At 40.7% G+C, this 24,023-nt stretch overlaps 1 protein-coding gene across 1 annotated transcript in view; it reads left to right on the top strand.

The window, feature by feature from the left end:
- Positions 1 to 24,023, top strand: part of efl1 (elongation factor like GTPase 1) — a 96,753-nt gene that overhangs the window by 26,151 nt on the left and 46,579 nt on the right. The window contains exons 13-15 of the mRNA XM_080034230.1: positions 1,588 to 1,703; positions 4,434 to 4,591; positions 4,831 to 4,966. Coding sequence (XP_079890356.1) covers positions 1,588 to 1,703; positions 4,434 to 4,591; positions 4,831 to 4,966 — 410 coding nt within the window. The remainder of the gene's footprint in view (positions 1 to 1,587; positions 1,704 to 4,433; positions 4,592 to 4,830; positions 4,967 to 24,023) is intronic.

Consider the following 24,023-nt stretch of genomic DNA (forward strand, 5'->3'; position numbering starts at 1 on the left):
CTCTAGCGTGCACCACTTCCCACTAATATCCAGCAACTTCGCACAGCCATTGAAGAGGAGTGGACCAACATTCCACAGGCCACAATTGACAATCTGATGAACTCTATGCGAAGAAGATGTGTTGCACTGCATGAGGCAAATGGTGGTCACACCAGATACTGACTGGTTCTGAATCCCCAAACCCCCAATAAAGCAAAAAAATGCACATTTCAGAGTGGCCTTTTATTGTGGACAGTCTAAGGCACACCTGTGCACTAATCATGATGTCAGATCAGCATCTTGATGTGGCACACCTGTGAGGTGGGATGGATTATCTCAGCAAAGCAGAAGTGCTCACTATCACACATTTAGACAGATTTGTGAACATTGTTTGAGAGAAATGGTAATATTGTGTATCTGGAATGAATTGTAGATCTTTAAGTCCATCTCATGAAAAATGGGAGCAAAAACAAAAGTGTTGCGTTTATATTTTTGTTGAGTGTAGAAAGCCGTGTACTGGTGGTGGTGACGAGAGTGTATCAGAGGCCTTCGTTAGAAAAGCCGTCCAGCGAGCACACATCTTTCACCAGCCGAAGTGGCGTAATAACTTACTCGCCTAAGACTATTTACCCGCATTTGGCGAGTGTTTATGTGGAGCGCCCTAACCAGTGTTGTGCATCGCTCCTCTTTGTCTAAATGAGACAGTAGCCTAGACTTATAATTATCTTTGCACGTAATACATTTTAATAGCAAATGCGATTAAAACTGTGGCACTGTATACGCCTGTATGTTTACTTGTTTGAACCCCACCGGTTAAAAACACCAATGCAAACGGAAATTATATACGTGTTGATTTACATACAGAGCGGGGAAACGTAATCAGATCACAAGTGGACAAAAAAGACACATGTGTTAATGCTAAGTGTGAACACACGGACTGAGCTGTCCACTTCTGATCGGATCACAAAAAACACGCCAATAATCCCAGGTGGAAACGGCCTAATATGAGCAGCTGTGTTGCTATACTCACACATTATCCTGAAGGCTTTACAAGCACCCATATGTCAACAAATGCTACCACAATTTACTGTACATACACACATAGACTGCACATCATGCCCAAAAAGCACACATTTCATTGAATTAACCTGAGGTCCCTATATTGGGAATGACAAGTTTGCCAGACAGTTGACTGATTCCATTTTATTGAAGTGTTTTCTGGTCAGAGCAGCATTCAGAATGTTTCAGGGGTTGACAGACATCCACACATTCTATGTCCAATACAATGACACTGTTGTGATGCCTTTTTACTCCTTTTCTTTTGGATCAGATCAAAACTGATCTGTGCTTATGTTAAGGACACTGTTCAGGTTAAAGACAGTTTCCTGCTCAGTGTAAAGCATTTTGTGTGTGTGTGTGTGTGTGTGTGTGTGTGTGTGTGTGTGTGTGTGTGTGTGTGTGTGTGTGTGTGTGTGTGTGTGTGTGTGTGTGTGTGTGTGTGTGTGTGTGTGTGTGTGTGTGTGTGTGTGTGTGTGTGTGTGTGTGTGTGTGTGTGTGTGTGTGTGTGTGTGTGTGTGTGTGTGTGTGTGTGTGTGTGTGTGTCTTTAGGCCTTTGACCCAGGAGGAGATTGCGCAGCGCAGGGAGCTGGCTAGGCAGAGACATACTGACAGAATGGCAGCTGATCAGACAGCAGAGGAAGGACAGTCTGCAGGACTGAGCACAGGTCAGCTCCACATTTCATGTCTTCTCCTTTCTTTAAACACAAACCACTTAATGGAGAACACTTTTTTTGGATGGAGTTAGCAAACAGTTGACAGTTTGTGGTGTTTTCTAACATCATTCAATTTGACAGGGAGCTAAGGGAATGGTTGTTGTCAAATCACTTTTTGTCAAGCTCAGTGAATAAGGGAAAGACCCATAGTCCAGTGTGTGGAGTATGAACATGAAGACGGCTGCCTGTGTTTAACTCATAGCTGGTATATAAAATGGATGTAGCATCCGGGCTGACCTCAGTTAATTCAACTGCATCCAATCGTTCTGGCCTATGCGCGTCGCCATCTTGTCAGATTTTTACTCCGCCTAATTTCCTCTTACCGAAAAAGGGCATTGATATGACGTCGGGGGTAGGGAGATACGCCCATCTAGCTGATGTATACCTCAGAAGCAAAGTGAGGGCCAGCGGCTAGCTGTCACTCAAGAGATCGCGCCCCTAATTATTCATAAATTTTAACATCCAATAGTTTAAAAACTAGCGTAATCCAAAAAAAATCAGCCCCTTGAGGGTTTTTTGGACCAGGCCGTAAATAGGTTTAATAGTGCTGTGAAAACGGCCTACCACTGCGTTCCAAATTATAATGCAAATTAGATATTCCCAGATTTTCCTAAATAGTCGATGCAAATCACCGTCAGTATAATTTTCAAGTCATCAACCGTTAGAGTATATTTCGAATTTTATTGAACAAACAAACAAATAATAAAAGTATTTTTTTCAAAAATAAAAAACTCCAAATGCACTGTTCTAAATTATTATGCACAACAGAGTTTCAAAACATTTTATAGGTTGTAAACAACTAAAAACGGTCATTTGTTGAATTTGCAGAATGTGGAGGTCATATTTAGTGAAATAAAAAGCTATTTCAATCAAAAACATCTTTACCCGTTAATGACTAGGATCTAGGATGATATCTAGGATGCATGTCAGGGCTGTACAGTGCAACAGTTTTGATCGCATTTGCAACTGAAATTGATCACGTGCGATGATGAATACAATTCCACTCGCACAAGTGCGACAGCTTGCTAATGAGCAGATGCTGTCCGTCTGAGACACAGAGGAGTGCTGCACAACACTGCTTAGATTGCTCTACATTAACACTCTCCAAATTCGGGTAAATGTAGTCTTAGGCAAGTAAGTTATTGAGTCCACCCTCCACTTTGGCTGGTGAAAGATGTGTGCTCGGGACCTGTGCTTGTGCGGCTTATCAAAATAATTGGCGATTATTTTAATAATCGATTAATAATTGATTCATTGATTAATCGTTGCAGCTCTAGTTAACAGGCCAAGTTACATGTTAACATAGCACCCCTTCTTTGATATCACCTTCACAATTCTTGCATCCATTGAACTTGTGAGTTTTTGGAGAGTTTCTGCTTGAATATCTTTTCAGGATGCCAGAATAGCCTCCCATAGCTGCTGTTTTGATGTGAACTGCCTCCCAACCTCATAGATGTTTTGCCTGAGGATGCTCCAAAGGTTCTCAATAGGGTTGAGGTCAGGGGAAGATGGGGGCCACACCATGAGGTTCTCTCCATTTATGCCCATACCAGCCAATGACACAGAGGTATTCTTTGCAGCATGAGATGGTGCATTGTCATTCATGAAGATGATTTTACTACGGAAGGCACTTTCCTTCTTTTTGTACCACGGAAGAAAGTGGTCAGAAACTCTACATACTTTGCCGAGGTCATTTTCACACAGTCAGGGACCCTGAAGGTGCCAACCAGCTCTCCCCATGATTCCAGCACAAAACATGACTCCGCCACCTCCTGTCTGCCGTCACAGCCTTGTTGGGACATTGTGGCCATTCACCAACCATCCACTACTCCATCCATCCATCCGACCATTCAGGGTTGCACAGAACTCATCAGTAAACAAGACTGTTTGAAGATGAGTCTTCATGTATTCCTGAGCCCACTGCAACTGTTTCAGCTTGTGATCATTGTTTAGGGGTGGCCGAATAATAGGTTTATGCACAACTGCAAACTTCTGGATCCTACACCTTGAGGTTCGCGGGACTCCAGAGGCACCAGAAGCTTCAAATACCTGTCTGCTGCTTTGTGATGGCATTTTAGCAGCTGCTCTCCTATTCCGATGAATTTGTCTGGCAGAAACCTTCCTCATATTACCTTTATCCAAACGAACCGTCTGTGCTCTGAATCAGCCACAAATCTCTTCACAGTACGATGATCACACTTAAGTTTTCGTGAAATATCTAATGTTTTCATACCTTGTCCAAGGTATTGCACTATTTGACGCTTTTAGGCAGCAGAGAGATCCTTTTTCTTTCCCATATTGCTTGAAACTTGTGTCCTGCTTAATAATGTGAAGTAGATTTCCTTTGATTGGGCTTACTTAGCAAACTGATTATCACAGGTGTCTGAGATTGATTTCAATGATCCAAAGCGCCCTGAGACACGATACCATCCATGAGTTTAAAATTAAATACAAAAATGTAAATGTTTATGACACTTAATTCCAATTTGCATAATAATTTGGAACACAGTGTATTTAACACGGGAGTCGATGAGAAATTGCTCTATTTTGGCACCACCTCTTTGTGGCTACTCAGTGAACTAAATTTTTCTGTCACTTTCGCATTTGATGCTGGTAGAACTTGCTGTGGTTTGGGCTTGGTTTAACTTTCACTTCAACACCGTCTTGTTTCTGTCTGTTCAGCTAAGATGGAGAGTCTGACCCTGACAGAGTCAAAGGAGGAAGAGGAGCAGAAGGAGACCTTCATAGCGTTTGCCCGGGTCTACAGCGGGACGGTCAGGAAAGGGCAGAAAGTCTTTGTCCTGGGACCAAAGTATGACCCTGCCCTGGGCCTCAGCATGGTAAACACACAGGCTTTATACTATCTGCTCCATAATACTCCTTTGTCTTTATGTTGAAACATCTGTTGTAACATTGAAATATAAGATAGATATACCAATGTTTACTGTTAAATGTGAACATTGGTAACACTTTACCATAAGGGTACATTAATAAATGAAATGAATGCTTAGTTAATGGTATTCATGGTTAGTGCATGTTATGCATTACTAATGCTCCTGCCCTGTCTGATGTGTGTCAGCTCCCAGAGGGCTGCAGTGCGTCAGGCTGTGTCCCTGAGGTTCCTCACCTGGCCTGTTGTTCCATGGAGAACCTCTACCTGCTGATGGGCAGAGAGCTGGAGGAGCTGCAGGAGGTGCCAGCAGGAAACGTACTGGGTAAATGCCTTTCTTTCTTTCTGCTTATTGCTTTGCACCCTGCTTTCCAAATCTCATACTCTTTCTTCTTACTATTCTACATACTACAGCTGATCATAACAATAATCTAGATAGCATGCAGTAGGCATACAACTGGAGCATACTTTTATTTATTTATTTCATCATAACATTGCACCCTTCAGCTTGCCTCTTGCTTTTACATACACCCATACACTTGATGATTTGGGTTACATGTCCGAAAAGGAGTGGGAAGAAGTTCACACCTATATAAAACGTAAGTCGTTGTTAACAAGCTTCGTCACTCATCTTTTTTTTTGAACAGCCTTCACTAAATGTGAAACAGAGTACAAAGGAGCTCTTCTTCGTGCTCTTGTGAGGCTGCCATCTCCTTTTCTCGCACTGATGTGTGGAACACAACTGTGTGCATGGGACATGATTGTCATGTGTATAGATGCACGGGTCTGCCACTGTGTGTGTGAAAGCCAACAGCTGTCTGTATCCAAATGGAAACGAATCAAAACTTTGATTGTAGATTGTTATTGTAACCAGGGAAATAGCCATTATTGAGTACAGCGGACCTGCTTCAAACACTTAGACCCAGATCATTCTCCCACAACATCACTTTAAAGACACTCACTCTCCTCCTGCTTTCTGCTACACCTTCTTCCCTTCATTCAGCTGAACAGATATATGTTCAGGCTACATGATTATATGACAGTCTCTCCCTGACAAACACACATAAACGCACGCACGCACGCACGCACACACACACACACACACACACACACACACACACACACCATTTCTACGTGCATTCTTGATATGACTGGGCAGCTCCTGTAGATGGCTCTGTTGGCTGGCTTTATATTCCTCCACCATCTTTTTATTTTTTTCTCAGAGACTATCTATGAATGACCTCTTTCACCAGTTTACACATGTATACACACACTACAGATAATTAAGCACTATTTATACTCCACCACAGGCTCTTAGCAGCTCTGTAAAGAGGAATTGTCTGTGATGTGCCTACATTTCAGTCATTCTCTGGCCAAGTAGTTCTAATGTAGCTCAGGCACAGTTTGAACACAGTTAGGCATGTAGTGCTGTGCTGTGCTGTGCTGTGCTGTGCTGTGCTGTGCTGTGCTGTGCTGTGCTGTGCTGTGCTGTGCTGTGCTGTGCTTAGCCTTAATTTGAAGGCTGACATAAAACTGTCATCACTGTGTCAAGACAACTGCCTAAGAGTTATGGACATTTAAGACTGTTGTCATTGTCTCTCAATGCCATTTGGTTGATAATGGATTGTGTTTGTGTGTATTGAATTGTACTCACCACAATCACAATGAATGAAGCTCATTGTGTCTCTTATCTGTGGTGGTTTCTCTCAAGAATCTGATTAAATGCTAACTTAGGACGTGGCAGGAAGGCTGAAAAGGCAGTTAACTATCTCTGTGTTTACTTCCACAATCAGGTCAACAAATGAGATTGGTGCATGTTGAGGATTAAGGTGATTTCAGATTGATCAAAAAGCACAGGTTTTTCTTTGCTTTTATTTGGACAATTTTGAGTTAAGTTGAGTTTGTTTATTTATTTTTGATCACACCATTGCATACCATAAAAAGCTGCTGGTAGCTGGCTGTGTGAAAATGATCCATATACTATCCAATGTTTAGTTTCTATGCAGTCTGATCCTCACAGTGAATGTACAGTGCATCATATCCCAGCCTTAAAAAACCCAGTATAAGTCATGCTGTACATTATATTGAACTACCTCTAAATATTGCTACATAACTGTTGTATTCCATAGCATGTGTGTATATGTCTAAGCTCGTCATATATGTTATGTGTAACGTATTGATTGTTGCTTTGTGCAGTGTTGATGTGACCTCACGTTAATGTGGGTTGGCACTTTGAACAGAGTGCTGTGGATGCACTATCATAGTTGTGATATCCTCCTATGAGACATAAAGTCATAAATAATGAAAGAGATGTGCATTAGGATATTGATGGTGAGTCATCAGTGTGTGTGTGAGCATGAGGCAGAGTGTTCAGGAGCAAGTTATCAATAAGCAGCATGGGGGCTCCTTATATTAGGCTTAGACTGTAGGTCATAGAGAATGACTTTGGGAGTGGCGATCACAGCACAGAGAAATACTTTTTACACTTAAAACCAGCACTTTATGAGGGGCGCCCTTAGCTCAGTTGGTAGGGCGTCCCCCCCAAGGGCCTCAGCCAGCAGCGGACCCGGGTTCGATTCCAGCCCGCGGTCATTCTCTGCATGTCACTCCCCTCTCTGCCCCATTTCAACTCTGTCTCTACACTATCAATAAACCATAAAAATGCCAAAACAAATATCTTTAAAACCAGCACTTTATTTGTTTTATCACAATTTTTTGTTGAGTTACAGGTTACTCAACCAAAAATGTAGAAACAAACATTTGTCTCTTATCAATGATTTATATAATTAGATAATGAATAACCTATATCTATGTGAACTGACACGATGTGTAACGCTGAAATGAAATATTGGGTGAACCCTAAATATATGCTGCTGCGCCTCGATGAAAAAGATTGCCGTAACTGGTGCAACCTGTGAAAAAGTTAGTCTGGAGCCCTGCTAGACTTGAAAATGTCTGTTTTGCTGCTCAAAAGCACCAGAAAAAATGTCCATGGTAGATGTTACTCCAGCTCATGTTACTGTGTGACGGTACTGGATCATTATCAGACCGTCTGGCACCATGCACATGTTCAAAGTCACTTAAACCCCCTTTCTTTCCCAGTCTGTTGCTCGGTTTGAACTTCAACAAGTTGTCCTGACCAGGTCTACATGACTAAATGCATTGCGTTGCTGACATGTGATTGGCTGATTTGCTTTGACAAAAAATTAAACCTGTGTACCTAACAAAGTGGCGTGTGAGTGTATACAGGTCCTTCTCAAAAAATTTGCATATTGTGATAAAGTTCAATATTTTCTGTAATGTACTGATAAACATTAGACTTTCATATATTTTAGATTCATTACACACAACTGAAGTAGTTCAAGCCTTTTATTGTTTTAATATTGATGATTTTGGCAAAAAAGTAAAGAAAAACCAAAAATCCCTATCTCAAAAAATTAGCATATTTCATCCGACCAATAAAAGAAAAGTGTTTTTAATACAAAAAAAAGTCAACCTTCAAATAAGTATGTTCAGTTATGCACTCAATACTTGGTCGGGAATCCTTTCGCAGAAATGACTGCTTCAATGCGGCGTGGCATGGAGGCAATCAGCCTGTGGCACTGCTGAGGTGTTATGGAGGCCCAGGATGCTTCGATAGCGGCCTTAAGCTCATCCACAGTGTTGGGTCTGGTGTCTCTCAACTTCCTCTTCACAATATCTCACAGATTCTCTATGGGGTTCAGGTCAGGAGAGTTGGCAGGCCAATTGAGCACAGTAATACCATGGTCAGTAAACCATTTACCAGTGGTTTTGGCACTGTGAGCAGGTGCCAGGTCTTGTTGAAAAATTAAATCTTCATCTCCATAAAGCTTTTCAGCAGATGGAAGCATGAAGTGCTCCACAATCTCCTGATAGCTAGCTGCATTGACCCTGCCTTTGATAAAACACAGTGGACCAACACCAGCAGCTGACATGGCACCCCAGACCATCACTGACTGTGGGTACTTGACACTGGACTTCAGGCATTTTGGCATTTCCTTCTCCCCAGTCTTCCTCCAGACTCTGGCACCTTGATTTCCGAATGACATGCAAAATTTGCTTTCATCCGAAAAAAGTACTTTGGACCACTGAGCAACAGTCCAGTGCTGCTTCTCTGTAGCCCAGGTCAGGCGCTTCTGCCGCTGTTTCTGGTTCAAAAGTGGCTTGACCTGGGGAATGCGGCACCTGTAGCCCATTTCCTGCACATGCCTGTGCACGGTGGCTCTGGATGTTTCTACTCCAGACTCAGTCCACTACTTCCGCAGGTCCCCCAAGGTCTGGAATCGGCCCTTCTCCACAATCCTCCTCAGGGTCGGGTCACCTCTTCTGTTTGTGCAGCGTTTTCTGCCACACTTTTTCCTTCCCACAGACTTCCCACTGAGGTGCCTTGATACAGCACTCTGGGAACAGCCTATTCGCTCAGAAATTTCTTTCTATGTCTTACCCTCTTGCTTGAGGGTGTCAATGATGGCCTTCTGGACAGCAGTCAGGTCGGCAGTCTTACCCATGATTGCGGTTTTGAGTAATGAACCAGGCTGGGAGTTTTTAAAAGCCTCAGGAATCTTTTGCAGGTGTTTAGAGTTAATTAGTTGATTCAGATGATTAGGTTAAGAGTTTGTTTAGAGTACCTTTTCATGATATGCTAATTTTTTGAGATAGGAATTTGGGGTTTTCATGAGCTGTATGCCAAAATCATCAGTATTAAAACAACAAAAGACCTGAAATATTTCAGTTGGTGTGCAATGAATCTAAAATATATGAAAGTTCAATTATTATCATTACATTATGGAAAATAATCAACTTTATCACAATATGCTATTTTTTTTAGAAGGACCTGTATATATATATATATGGAACTGCACAACAGAGGGCGGTACAGGCAGCAGGAGTAAAACCCACCTCACAAGTGTCAGAGCTTGTAGAGCAGATGTGTGTTGAAGTAGAGGGTTTTTTTGTTCCTCTTGACTAACTAATTAAGATCTGAATCAATACATTGGCAGGGCTTTCAACAGTTTGGTGTTTCCTGTGTCATGTATTTGCTCAACACACTGCCAAGCCGTGGATGCTCTTTGACTACCTTAAAAGGCTTTCATTCTAATTCTCTCCAGTGTTTTTCGGTTTAGCAGCATACACCCAGCCAGTGTTTGGGATTTTCTCTGTGATTACGGTTGAGAACGAGCACACAGCAAGCTTGATAATGTTTGACGGTCAGCAGTTTGTCACAGGGGGTTAAAGGAGGGCCAACATCAATCTCTCATCATCAGGGCCTTAATGTGAAGCAGCTGTTGTTCAGAGCCACAGCCCCAAACACAGTCCAAGTCAGTTCTCTGGAAGGAAGAAGAAAAAAAAAAAAAGAAAAAAAGACTTAAATAGTTGAAATGAATGAATGCTGCTGATTCAGCACCGGGTGACTTCATGAAAACATTTGCTTTGCATTAGGGCCTGTCTCTTGGTGTGCCAACGGTGACTATGGACCTCAGATCTTAAGCAGAACACACTGACTGAATGATTTTTACAGATGTCAACCACACAGGGGTGATGGCAGACGCTAGCCTAGGTTCATCTCAGTCCAGCTCTAATCAGATTGTGAATAAAGATACTGTTTCTATTCTGGTTCCACATCAGACAATAATACGTTTCTTAAGCAGACCTCCATCTCTGCAAACTATTAGTTTTGCTTTATAATCTGGTCTGGAATTTTGGTATTTTAAAATAAAATTTGTCTATTTATGGATCATACTTTGGTTGCATCACACTCGTAGTTTTGTCTTCTTAAAAGGACACAATCCCAAATTTTTTAGATGTTTTATTTGCTCACTAATGGTCAGATGATTGATATAAATGTAATATCCGTGCTGTCACGTTGATTTACTTTGATCATATAGAGCAAAGATGTGTTTAACCTAATTTAGCATAACGCCTGGTAGAAGGGGTAAACTATTACTGATTACTCACACATACAAAAATATCAAATGACACTAGCTGGGTCTTTTATTCGCTAAAATGTGTGTACACTCGTTAAAGGAGGTTTTTGACTAATGTGAAAAAGAGATTATGCTCATAATGGGAGATAATAATAATTTGTATTTATATATTGCTTTTCTAGAAACTCTTAAATTACTTGAGAAATACTTTCCGAATAAATAGTGACAGCGTGAACTTTGAACACACAGGACTAATCAGCTTTTTGGTCGTCGTTTTGCCCTTTACCGCTGGGTGCATCATAAACAATCTGAATAATGTCTTGGTCTCCAGATAGCAGTAGACATGGACAATACTAAAGGACGATAACAACTTGCCCAATGGAAATCAATTCCATGCAGACATGTTTGTTTAGTTTCTGCTTTGTAACATCGACTTATTCTACTTTTTATTACAGCCATGTTATAGGCAACGGTACGTCTATAGCGCCATACACAGACCAAACTAGTGGAGTTTATCCGCTCCAAACACTTGATGGAAACGCACCTAAGTCACATTCCTTTTTTTCTTTCTCTTTTCGGAACTTTCAAAAGATTTGCTTCACATTTAGATGGAAACCTGGCTACTGAGCTGAAAGGTTCATTATTGACCTTGGCAACAGCAGTTGACAAAACAGTTTTAACTCACAGACCACTCACTGAACAGTTTCCACCCTGTCACATGGTCTTTATCCACGATTGAGTTTACTCAAATAACTTTGTTGAACGAAGTTGTTGAACGATGTTCAATTGAGTGTTTTTTTTTCAATTTATTTTTAAAATATCCATTTAGCTCATTTCAGCTACCGGAGCCTAATGACCTGTACCTTCAAGAATTTCCTTGAGCTAAATTTAAAAGAACCTGTAAACTCTAGGATCTACCTGGTTCTGAATTGTGTTAAACAAACCAGTTTGTTTCAGACATAAGTCACTGAAAAGTAGACAAAGGGACCAACATTGTCATTTGTAAGCACTGTGTGGTAGCTGTGTGACTTCTTACCACCATTTCATCAAAAGTTAAGGAAAAATTGGTTAAGGGGGGTCACTAAAACACACATTCATCCTAACTCTAACCGTACACCCTAACAGAGATTAAATGTAACCACTATTGCCACTCCGAAGGCATTTTCTTAGTCGTCCTTGACACAGTTTCCAGTCCCAGCCCTAGTCCTGCTGGGATCCCACAGCCATGAAACATTCTCCACCTCATCAGTCCTCCAATTTCCCCTCGGAAATGTCTTCCCCTCCTCCGTTTCTCCTTACATGCTCCGTTATTTTGCCCTGCCTCTCCCTCTGTCTAGCTCTCCCTTCCATTGTCTCTCTCATTTGGTTTGATCTGGATTTTTCTTCTGTGCCCTTTCTGATGAAACATAATCTCTAGGGCTTTCAAGCTGACATGAACAAGTCTGTTTGTCTGTTCGGGCCAAGATGTAGGAAGAAAGAGATTGATAGAGAAAGGGAACAAAAAAATTGGTTTTCCCCGTGTATTTAAAACCTTAGTAGTCACTTCACATACTGATCTTGACTTGACTTGAGATACAGGAATCAGCAACAGGTCTCTTTACATGAACTTTCCAGCCTAGCATAGTGTCTGTCTTTTTGCTTGTGTTTCTCCAGAAAAGCTTTGAGAACCCAGAAACTTGGACAAGTGTGTTTGAGTTGAAAGGGAGGAGCCGTGGACAATGGTAGGGGAAAAACTATTCAAACCCGTGCTTTAAAAAACTGAAAGTTGAAAATAGGTGTCTTGTGTTGTGTGTCAAGTGTGACAAGTAAAACTAATCCTTTGGAAATAATGTACCCGGGCAGGTACATGGGCCTAAAGGCTGATAACTGAAGAGTTGCCATGCCATCAGGGTCAATCTGAATTCCACCTCTCACGATTGGCACATACAAGGACATACAGGTGATACTCGTATTATTAGAATATCATGGAAAATGAATCGGAATTAAGGCCAGAATTCATTCAAAAGGGGCCCAAACCAAGTACTGAGTACATATGGATGATTATACTTTATAGAGGGCCGACATTTCTGTATTTAAAATCCCTTCTTTATTGATTTCATGTGATATTAAAATTTTCTGAGATTTTGAATTTGGGGTTTTGATAAGATGTTAGCTATAATAATCAAAATTATAACAAATAAAGGCTTGAGATATCTCACTTTGCATGTAATTAGTCTATATAATATATTATTTTCACCTTTTAAGTTGAATTATTGAAATAAATGAACTTTTGCAAGATATTCTAATTTTTCGAGTTTCACCTGTACGAGCACAGAGTTTGAGCACATTAACATTTCCTGTACAATCCAAAGCCACTTCAGCACTCTGTTCTACTGAACTGCTCCCCAGCCTCAGGTTAAAGCATCAGTCACCACCACCTGGTGACGTGAGGCCATGGAACCTCACCAGATGCCCCTGGCCAGAGGTCACCTTTCTCTTCATGGCCACACATTGGCTGGACACCCTGACTTTCTTGGATCTTAATGACCTTGGTTCTAAATGGAGCCCAATGGTCCTAAAAGTGGAATGGCCACACATACAGAAGGCAGTGGCACTACTGATGTCAACATATCCAACAGCCTGAAAAAAGGTTGTACCTTCTCTGGACAAAGGAGTGAAAGTGACCATTAGTAACTGGGAGCATTGGCTTATGAATAAGATGAGTTTCTAAAACTCAATTTAAAACAACTACCTCAGATACAAGACACAACTGAACTAGTACTGCTAAAATACAGAATCAGTGGGCAGACATCAGGGCGAACAACTTGCTCATATGGTTATGAAGTAAATCAACAATCCTATTGGACAGGTGGTTAGTGACGACTGCCAAGGCAAGGCGCATCTAGGGGTGGAGCCTCTGAAGGAGCAGGAAGAGAGGGGTGTATTTGTTTTGGTACAAATATCAAAAAGCTTTCTCTGGAATCACTGGCTCCACCTTTTAACAAGCAAAATCACTTGTCACTGAAAATACACAATAAATACACTTTAAAGAAGACACAATGGCCCAATCCCAAATGACTCCCTAGGCACTCCCACTCCGTGAGCGAGTGTGACTCGCTGTGGAGTCACACTCGCGGCTGTGAAGTGCCACTCGATCATTAAGGGCGAGGGTATAACAACGGTGCGGCTTTGGCAAGCCCTCGCCTTTGCCAGACGGAAACAGGAAGGAGACACTAGTTTGTTAAGTCTTTATTTCTCACCCTAAAATAGAATTCCACCACATTTATATTTGACCTGAAACACTCTTTACATTCATATTCAGCTACGCATGTGAGAGTAAAATGTAGTATTGAATAAAAACAAACTCACTCCCATGCTTTTTTGGCTGCATAATGTCGTGGAACTGAAAAAACAGCTTGTCTAGTGTTCGGGTGAGAGTTGGCAAAAATACCAGATGACACAATGTTAAGAGTATAATAAAAGATAGTTTAATTGTTTGCAAACAAGAATCAGCAACTACGACTCTCAGGGAGAGAGCAGAAAACTGACTGAGGAAGAATCAATCTCCTCAGTCATATATATTGTTCATTATCTTGCAGACACAGTTCTCCGGAGCCATCTCAGTCAAAACATACATTTCCGTACGCCCTTTGAGTATCTCAGAACATAATCAGAACATAAGAACCTTCACCTTACGGTCAGAACCTTCACCATAAGGTCAGAACATATCTCAGAACATAACAACCTTCACCATAAGGTCAGGTCAGAACTTTTGTTGATTAACTTCCGTTTATTTAGAGTCAAGATGGCATTAGTCTATATAAACACATAATTATTATGACTGTAATAAACATTTCCACAACAATAATTTATTTGTTGTTAAACATTTTCTAACTGCATATTCTTAATTTTACCAGCTCAGTCTGTAGTGGAGAAAACGGGTGGTTGTTTGATCCGCTGTTTAATTATCCTTTTAGTTTACATGCACAGCATACAAAACCAGGGAAAAGAACAATAGTCTGCTAAAGCATGTATTCCACTTGTCATGATACGTTAATCTGCCATTACGACCGGCGAATCGCGGCAGTTAATTAGCGTGCATAAATTATAATGCACTGCAAGGGTGGTCATAAATAAGAAAAGTCATGCGCTCCAGCTGACTGACGTCACCGCCGCTATTACTACCCCTCATCGGCTGTAACAGAAACACAAATCTTACTAACAATTTAAGGAAATAATAATCACTGTCCCTTATTAACTTGTGGGCATTTTCTTCATTTTCTTCATCTGCTTCGTTTTATCTTTTTCCACGCCTTGAAAATACACTAACGGTAGACAAGTGGCATAATCAAATCAACAAGTGTAAAACAACATGTTCGTTCCGATATTGTAGGCTACCCTCCGGTTCCGTCATTTAGGGCTATGCATAAAAATAATCAATCAAATGTCTGTTTGAGGTAAGAGTAGCTACGTTTCATTTATAATTCGGGAAACAAACTCCCTGGAACTCTCATTTGTAAGTTAGCTCCTCCATTCCGGACATAATTGATTGGCGGACACCTGTGTCAAACGTAGGGCTGAGCCAACGTCGATGCAGACTCGATGATCGAGGGCTTTATCACCCACTTACACTCGAGGCTCGATGGTTTGGGACGACACTCAATATGGCGGGCCCTCCCCGCGAACGCGCAAACGGAGGGATAGTGGATAGGGTTAGGGTGTAGGGTGTGGATCTAGATTGGGCCTACGACAGGCTTCCCTCTCGGATAAAGTTACTTGAAAGCTTACATAGCTACTTATCGTGCTAGACTATAGCTTCAAAGCTGGCAAAGACATCTGCGTTATACATCCTGTGCCCTATGTTGTTGCAGGATGCTTATGAATTAGTTGAAATACTTGACTTGTTTTAATGTTGTTTATACTTCAAGGTTGCACATGGCCTTAACACAAAATGGCCGTACGTGTTTTAGTAATTGTAATGGTAGTGAGTGAGTCTAACTACACCAGTCTTTTTGGGCACAAAGTTTTCTTCTGTTAACCATTCGGTGAGCAGAAAACTCCAGAAGCAAGGCCCTAGGTGGGTTAGTGCTGAGCTTTTAAAAAAGTGCCTGTCCTAAATAGATATCCAGCAGAGTGTGTGTGTGTGTGTGTGTGTGTGTGTGTGTGTGTGTGTGTGTGTGTGTGTGTGTGTGTGTGTGTGTGTGTGTGTGTGTGTGTGTGTGTGTGTGTGTGTGTGTGTGTGTGTGTGTGTGTGTGTGTGTGTGTGTGTGTGTGTGTGTGTGTGTGTGTGTGTGTGTGTGTGTGTGTGTGAAGAAGAGAAAGGGAAGAGGGGAGGATATCTCCCCCTATAGCAGCTGACTGCAGGCAGGTGGCTACAGAGCATGGTGGCAGCAAGCCCCCAGGATGTATCTGTTAACCTACATTCCCTGCTCCTCTCTATTGTTTCACCTCAGTACAGCAGTGTCTTAGGCTCTGATCCAACACTTTGCTGACTCGGCCTCACGGCATCATCTCAAAGTGATCAGCCATAATTGACTGTCTTCATGGCTATGGCTCCTTCTCACTCTGTCTGTGCTATTGTTCAGTGTGAGTACTGCTGGCTGCCTGCCTTCATTCTTTGTCTGGGCCACTGGGGTGTAGGCATCCTGTCAGCCTTTAAACAGCCAATATATGGCGGTTGGCAGGACTTTAAGTGGATGTCTGCACTCCAGAACAAAGACCAGAGGAAAGAAGACAATAATATGCACAGATTAAATTGAGCTGAGATCAGTACCATACAACTTTATTGTCAGAGCAAGTCGTAAATTTGTCTTGCCTAGAAACAGGACAACATTACATTTCAATAACACAAGACAACATTTAAGGCCAAACAGTGTACATATGATCTGGGATTAAGCGCCGTATTTAGTTTGAGGATTGACTGGTGAACTAAAGAGTGATTCAGTCTAACTTTATTACATTTTGGAACCCTGTATCTCTAGTTTAAGGTTATAAAAATGTACTTATAAAGTTATGAAATACAATGAAATATTACCATAAATAATTATATAAGACATGGATGAATTAAAGCCACTACGAGTAACATGGCACGTTGGCGTCCCCTTTGGACAAAAGCGGTAGTATTTTTACGACGCCCGCTGTCGCAAAGCTGTTTTCTAGCTCGTGCCAGGCGTGCGAGTGTGAACTGAGAAGGGCGCAATATAGTGCATGTCCGTGTGTTGAAAGTGTGAGGACTATTTTCAGCTCCGTGAGAGTGGTTTTGACACTGCATCAACTAATGCCAGTCAGCGCTACACGCACCTGATTGCAATGAGTTGATGCAGCAGCGTCACCTAACTACTCTCTCTCACGGAGCTGAAAGATTATGTGTCTTCACAGAAAGCGAACGAGAGACGGCAGTTAGTATGGATCACGATGAGGTAATGTGTTTGTGTTGTTGATGTAAATAATTACTATTTCAGATAATGGTTATCTGATGATGGTGAAGCAAAGCAAACTTTGTGTTAGTACCAACCGCTCATTCATTTAGGAGTAAACACTGCAGTCTAGTTTCGCTCTCGTGAAATTGTATACACGTTGCTTGGCAACGCCCTCGTCCCGCCCGTAGCCTATATCACTCTCCCTTTTAACTTTTCTTCATTGCATTCTCTCTTTTTTCTTTGATGGTTCAGCCCCGTTATCAGTCATTATGACGACAAATAACTGTCTCAAACAAGGCTCCCGCTCCCCTTCCCTCATCTGGAGGGATAGGCTTCTCAAATCACGTTGCTGCTCCACACTGAAATCTGCGACCAATACGGATATGTGACCATAGAGCCTGCACGAGCGAACCGAAAATCGGACTGGGTGTGCGACCAGACCAAAAGCAGTAATAAAAACTATTTAAAAACGTCTTTCTTTGCACTGATGGTCTCATTTGCTGTTAAAGGTCATTTATGATTATCAGAGGAAACATGAGGCTGTTTAAAAGATATTTAAATGTTACTCGTAGCCGCTTTAAGTTGCTCACAAACAAAGCTTCTCCAAGCCTTACACGGATGGATGACGTGAGATAAAAAAAGAGATGTTTCACCATGTGGATCTCTGGCTCAAATGACAGATCAAAATGGCTGCCGTAATAATGACCGATCACGTGACTAACAGAATGTGACTCTTATCAGCCAATGAGAATGAACATATATTAATTACCTACAAAAGACTGCATTCTAGTTATGGCCTACAGGGGGCTCTAAAATGCCTAATAGAAAACTCAAAACGTGTAACGTAACAGGTTGACTAAACTTTCATTACCTCCCTTCTTCCTGACTCGTTTGATCCACGATAGTTAAAGGTGGAGTCAGCGATTCTGGATAATGTTTGTTGACAAAATCACTTTTTGTCAAATCAGGGAATATTTCCTCACAGTCTGTCTCCTCTCCGTTCTGTGAGTGCGCTTATAAAAAATCTGGTTTTAAACAATGTGGGGCCCCTTTGTTTACATACCAGTTTACAGAGCCTAGGCATTGTAATAACACCAGGATTTTTTCAGCACACAGCATTTTGTCAACAAACATTCTCCAGAATCGCTTACTTCACCATTAACATCTTAAACCAAACAGATGGACAGACGATGCACGACTCTAACCCTAGCAATCCAGAATGCCAATGACAAAGTGTTAGAGGGAGCCTGAGAACTTAGAATGTAGTTGCTGATGACTGAGCCACTGTAATGTGTGTGCATATGACAATAGAAAAATGTTATACTTTCTGGAACGTTGTTCTAACCATGCTAGCTTCTCTAGAATATCTTTACAACCCTATATCCACTTATTTTGGCCACACCAAGTGTCTAAATTTCGCCAGGCAGATTTTTGTCTAACTGCACAATGAGTACACTGTCAAGTTGAGGGAGGTGGAGTCATACTGTTCTGTCGTGAATGACATTCCATTAAATGCACACACTTAAAAATGTGCTTCTTCATTATTCCATTTAAACCTTTCCAGCGCCAAAATAAAAACTGTGTCCTTTATAAAAGGCAGCAGCACTGTGGTACTTTATTGCATTGCTGTCTGATGTGTCCACGTTGAATATCTCAAAAACCTTCCCATATAATAGAAACAATTTATGAATGGCCAAATACCACTAGGTAAAAGAGATAATATAATATTTATGATTTGTGATTTTGGTGTACCGACCATTTTAAGTTTAATTGGAGCACTACATGTTACATTCTACTTTATTAAACCAACAGTTACCCTGGCATTTCAGCCCACTCAGCTTGCCAAGACTGAAAAAGAAATGTTTATGTCTGGCTATAAAATGAGAAACAGCTTAGATCCCTATGGAGTGGCTTATTTTCTTAACTAAAATAGCCAGGGCCTTGATGCCCCTCTGCTATAATAATAATACATATAGATAGATAATAATAGAGTCGGGTAATTCTGCTCAGGTGCATCATTTTTATATAATTGGAAAAGCATGGAGATCAATGACACTGGCTGCCTGTGTCATGAAAGAGGGATAACAGGATGTTTCTCTCTACTTTACCTTCCATAAACCCACACATGTTAAAGTAGTTAAGGTTTTTTTCCCCCCCAAAGATATGATGAAAACCTTCTTTTTTTTTTTAAAGTAGTGAGTCATTTTTTCCATGCTGTATTAATGAAGTATGTTGTCATTTTAAAGCTGAATGTTAGGTGCGAGTGTTCCTAACAGTTGTTTTTTTGTTCTTCACATTACTGACAGCTCACCACTTATACTTGGCAGGAAGGAGGAAAGACTGTTGAAATAATAGCATACAAAGTACCATCGATATTCTGTTGCCGACTCATTCTCTGCCAATGTCATTTAAATGTGCAGGTTTTTTTTTCTTGAGAGAAAGAATGTTGTGGGATTGTTGACTGGACTAAACCTACCTTACTTACAGTAGTTGTGTGTGTACATTTTTCTTGTACAATTAGACATAATGTGCAACTTTTCAGTCACACTTACTTTCATTTCCCCCCCACAAAATGGTTTTAACAATCTGGTTATACTTTGCAACCAGTGTGACTGATGTTTCTGCTGGACCATGTTGTGGTGGTCAAACCAGCAATTGGCTTGGCAAATGCTAGTTGAAGCCGTGCAAAGCAAAGGGTGACTGCAGACAGGCTGCATTGTTCATTGTCCACATATGCAGCACACTTGGTTGACGTATGTCAAGATGCCAGCCGCATTACCAATCTCACTCACACACACGTTAAGTGAATGTAAGCAGACCTTGGTTGATTCATGAGGAACGTTTTCAGACACATTGAACGCATCACTCTGCATGGGGCTTTGTTTTTCCCCTCAGGTTTGTCTTTTATTGTTGCTTGATTAGACTTTTATTAACAGACATTTGTCTCCTTTAATGGCCATCAAAAACAAGCCATTATTCTTATGCACAATAACTTACAATATGTGAAATCCAGTAAGGCAAGGCAAGTTTATTTATATAGCACAATTCAGACACAAGGCCTTTAAAAGTGCTTTACATGGGCATGAAATACATCAAGATTTAAATGCATCAAGTATAGAATAGACATTAGAAAAGCAAATGAAAAATATGAATAGAAACAAAACATTTAAAAGGGTAACAGAACAGTCTTCAGATTTGATTTAAAAGAGATGAGAGTTGCAGCAGACCCCAAGTTTTCTGGGAGTTTGAAATGTGGAGCATAAAAACTAAAAGCTGCTTCTCCTTGTTTAGTCCTAACTCTGGGGACTGTAAGTAGACCTGTCCCAGACGACCTAAGGGCTCTGGACGGTTCATAATGTATCAGCAGATCAGAAATGTATTTTGGCCCTAAACCATTTCAGTGCTTTATAAACCAACATCAATATTTTGAAAACAATTCTTTAATTGACAGGAAGCCAGTGAAAAGACCTCAGAACTGGGGTAATGTGATCCACTTTTCTGGTCCTAGTGAGCAGCAGCGTTCTGAATTAGCTGAAGCTGTCTGATAGATTTTTTAGGAAGGCCTGCAAAGACACTGTTACAGTAATCAAGGCTACTGAAGATGAATGCATGGACAAGTTTTTCTAAATCTTGCTGAGACATAAGCCCTTTAATTCTTGATATGTTTTTAAGGTGGTAGTAGGCTGACTTGGTAATTGATTTAATTTGTGTCTTGAAATTCAAGTCTGAGTCTATGACAACACAGTGATTCTTGAGAAGGGGGACAAAACAGGGTGCAATGTTGAAAAAATACATGTATGTATCCAATGGTTGGTTTTTGGTCTATAACTCCCAAACCAAACATTCCACATTCAAAAACATTACATCCCCAGATTCTGTGAAGTGAGCGGCCGGCACCACAGTCGATGAAGCTCGGGTCTCGAGTTGCGTCAGAGGCTTGGCCCCCGTTCATAACTGCTTGCAGTTCTAGTTCATAAATGTATTGGATATAATATCTCAGTTCCATTTTGCAGGTGAATCTCACCTCTACATTCAAACTGCATTTGAACTGATGTGTTTTCTTTTGTAGTGAAGATAAAGAGGATGTTTGGCAAATGTCACAAGGTCTGCCACAACACATCTACACTGACAGTCCTCTCCTTGGCAAATACACAAAGCGTGTATGGCACTGCACAGAATACTATAAGAAGCTATCAAAGGACAGCTTTAATACAGGCTATATTTACTCAATGCAAAGCTTACTGTCACACACACTTAAAGTGATTACCTGTTTCAATATTATTTATTTGTTTGTTTATTTGTTTATTTATTAATTATTCTTTTGGACAATTACACACAATACACAATTTTTATTTTTATTTTTTTAAGAAGCTGCAGTCCAATACACAGACAATTTTAGGTCTCTTTATTCATTGACAATGTACAACAGACATGCTTTCCATTTTCCCAATGAATTTTGATTACTCATCGTTCCTCTCTTTCCTCTGAAGCCTTCTTTGCGATGTCTCCTTTGATAGCTGCAATATCGGATCCCATTTTTGCTATCTCCTTCCGAACAGCAGTAATAGCCGCTTGTGTTCCATCCATAACTTTCGACGCTGTATGTCTGCCATCTCTCCATTCGGCTTGTGCATCAGTGATTTTCTTCAGTTCGCGATTCAGAACATACAAACCAAATCCCAAAGCAGGTATCCCCACCGTCATGCCAGCGAAGATGTACACATCTTCGACATCCTCAATGTCCAATGCAGCCAGGCAAACCACTTTCCACTCATCGTTTTGTACGTAACCGGCCAGGAAGGTGCCATCTGGACACCGTGACTCTCCAGCTCCTGCTCGTCTGGTTGAAAACACGCGGTCAATCGCATTCAAAGACCAACTTAGCAGTTCCATGATCAATCTGATTGCTTCAGCTTTTAAGTTCAGTTCGGTTCAGTTCAGTTTTTTTTTTTATGTATCCTCTCTGCCTGTGACAATGCAGAGTGTGATGTGGCCTTCTCAATTTCTTCTCTGGTAGTCTAAACACATCTGCAAAAGTATTCAAACATTTTTTTTTTTAATTGCGCAAACTGCAACTTCCTGTGACATCTTCGTCTAGATCATTCCACAGAAATCGAAAAGGATTTAAGTGTGGTCCGTATAATTTTCTCAGTGAATTTTCTTTTACTTCTTAAATAATGCGAAACTCCTCTTTATTCAAACATTACTTGTAAACTGGTAGGAAGGCTTTTTTTTAAGCCTTGTAAATAATTTGTACGGTGTGTTAATTTACCACATCACGTAATTTGAGAATTTTACCTTCAATAAAGAAGTTTTAGTGTGTGCCCTATAATTTACTTGGTATATGATTTCTACTGCTTTTTTTTTAAGAATCTCCAAGGGGTGTAAGTTCCCTTTGTAAGTATTTCCCCACACCTCAGCACAGTAATGCAGATGTGGGGAAACCAAGCTCCAGTATAATGTAAGTAAAGCCTTTTGATTTAAAAAATGTTGTGCTTTCCAAAGTATAGAATTACTCCTTGCTAGTTTGTCCCTGAGATGGCTAACTTGTGGTTTCCAACTTGTCATCAATTATTACCCCTAGGACTTTGTGTTGCTTGACCCTTTTAATGTCTTTCCCATTTACCTGGATTTTCACGGAAACATCTGATGCTCTCCTACCAAACATCATGAATTTAGTTTTTTCTAAATTTAGTGATAACTTATTTCGTTTTAACCACCCATGTAACTTAGTCAATTCAATGTTTACGATCTCAACCAGATTATTCAGATCTTTCCCTGTATAGAAGATGGTCGTGTCGTCAGCAAATAAGATTAACCTTAAGACATTCGAAACTTTACATATATCATTTATGTAAAGCAGGAATCATTTCGGCCCCAAGATTGACCCCTGAGGGACCCCACAAACAATGTCTAAGCATGTAGATGTGATATCCCCTAATTTCACATATTGTTTCCTGTCATGTAAATAACTTCTGACCCAGTCCCGTGCTATATCTCTAATGCCATAATTCTCTAGTTTATTGAGAAGGATGTCGTGATTTATAGTGTTGAATGCCTTTTGTGGTCTATAAAAATTCCTATAGAGTACAATTTATGATCTATAGCAGGGGTGTCCAAACTACGGCCCGCGGGCCAACTGCAGCCCGCGGCCCGCTTTTTATTGGCCCGCGGCCGATTTTAAAAATATAATGCAATATGGCCCTTTAAAAAAAAAAAAAAAAAAAAAAAAAAATTTTTTTTTTTTGCATTTCTTAGTTAACCCACTAGTGCAGGGGTGTCAAAACTGATTGATTGGCCCTTGGCACATTTTAAAAATATAATGTAATATGGCCCTTTTAATTTTTAAATAATCTAAATGCACTCATTATATTGCAGAGAAATATGTCCCATAAAAGAAAAAGAGCACCAAGCACATCCCAGAGGACCCTGCATAATATTTAAATTTAAATTAATATTATTATGGAAAATCCATGTGTCCTTCTCCAATAGCTTCTAATTCATCTGACACAGTGTTTACATTTTTTTTCATACAAAATTCTTCAGCTTTAGCCTCTTAATTTCCCTCTCAAAGTGCACCAGATTCATGCATTTCACTTTAAAAACTTAAAAAAAACTCCCGGGGGGGCATACCCCCGGACCCCCCTTGGAGGGGCGGGATCTCAGCTGGCTACTATTTTCACCAAGCTGGACATTAGACGTAAAAGCAGAAAACACTGGGTGTATCAATGGCATTTAACAAGAGGGGGGATGTATATTTTTAATGTGCAAGTAAAGTGTTGCCGTGAAGAAGGATTACAATTTACGAAGACACTATGAAACTAAACATCAGAGCAGCTACATGTCCTGATAAATGTGTTATTTTTGCAAAGTGGCCCGGCCCTTCGTAGATTTTTCTGTATGTGGCCCTCAGTGAAAAAAGTTTGGACACCCCTGATCTATAGCATTACTAATCATTTCTACCGATTCAGCCAAGGCCAGCGCAGTGGAATGATTCTTTCTAAAGCCAAATTGACTGTCATAAAGGAGGTGATGTTTA

The sequence above is a fragment of the Ammodytes marinus genome (genome assembly GCF_949987685.1).
Source record: "Ammodytes marinus genome assembly, chromosome: 1".
NCBI classification, from domain to species: Eukaryota; Metazoa; Chordata; class Actinopteri; order Uranoscopiformes; family Ammodytidae; genus Ammodytes; species Ammodytes marinus.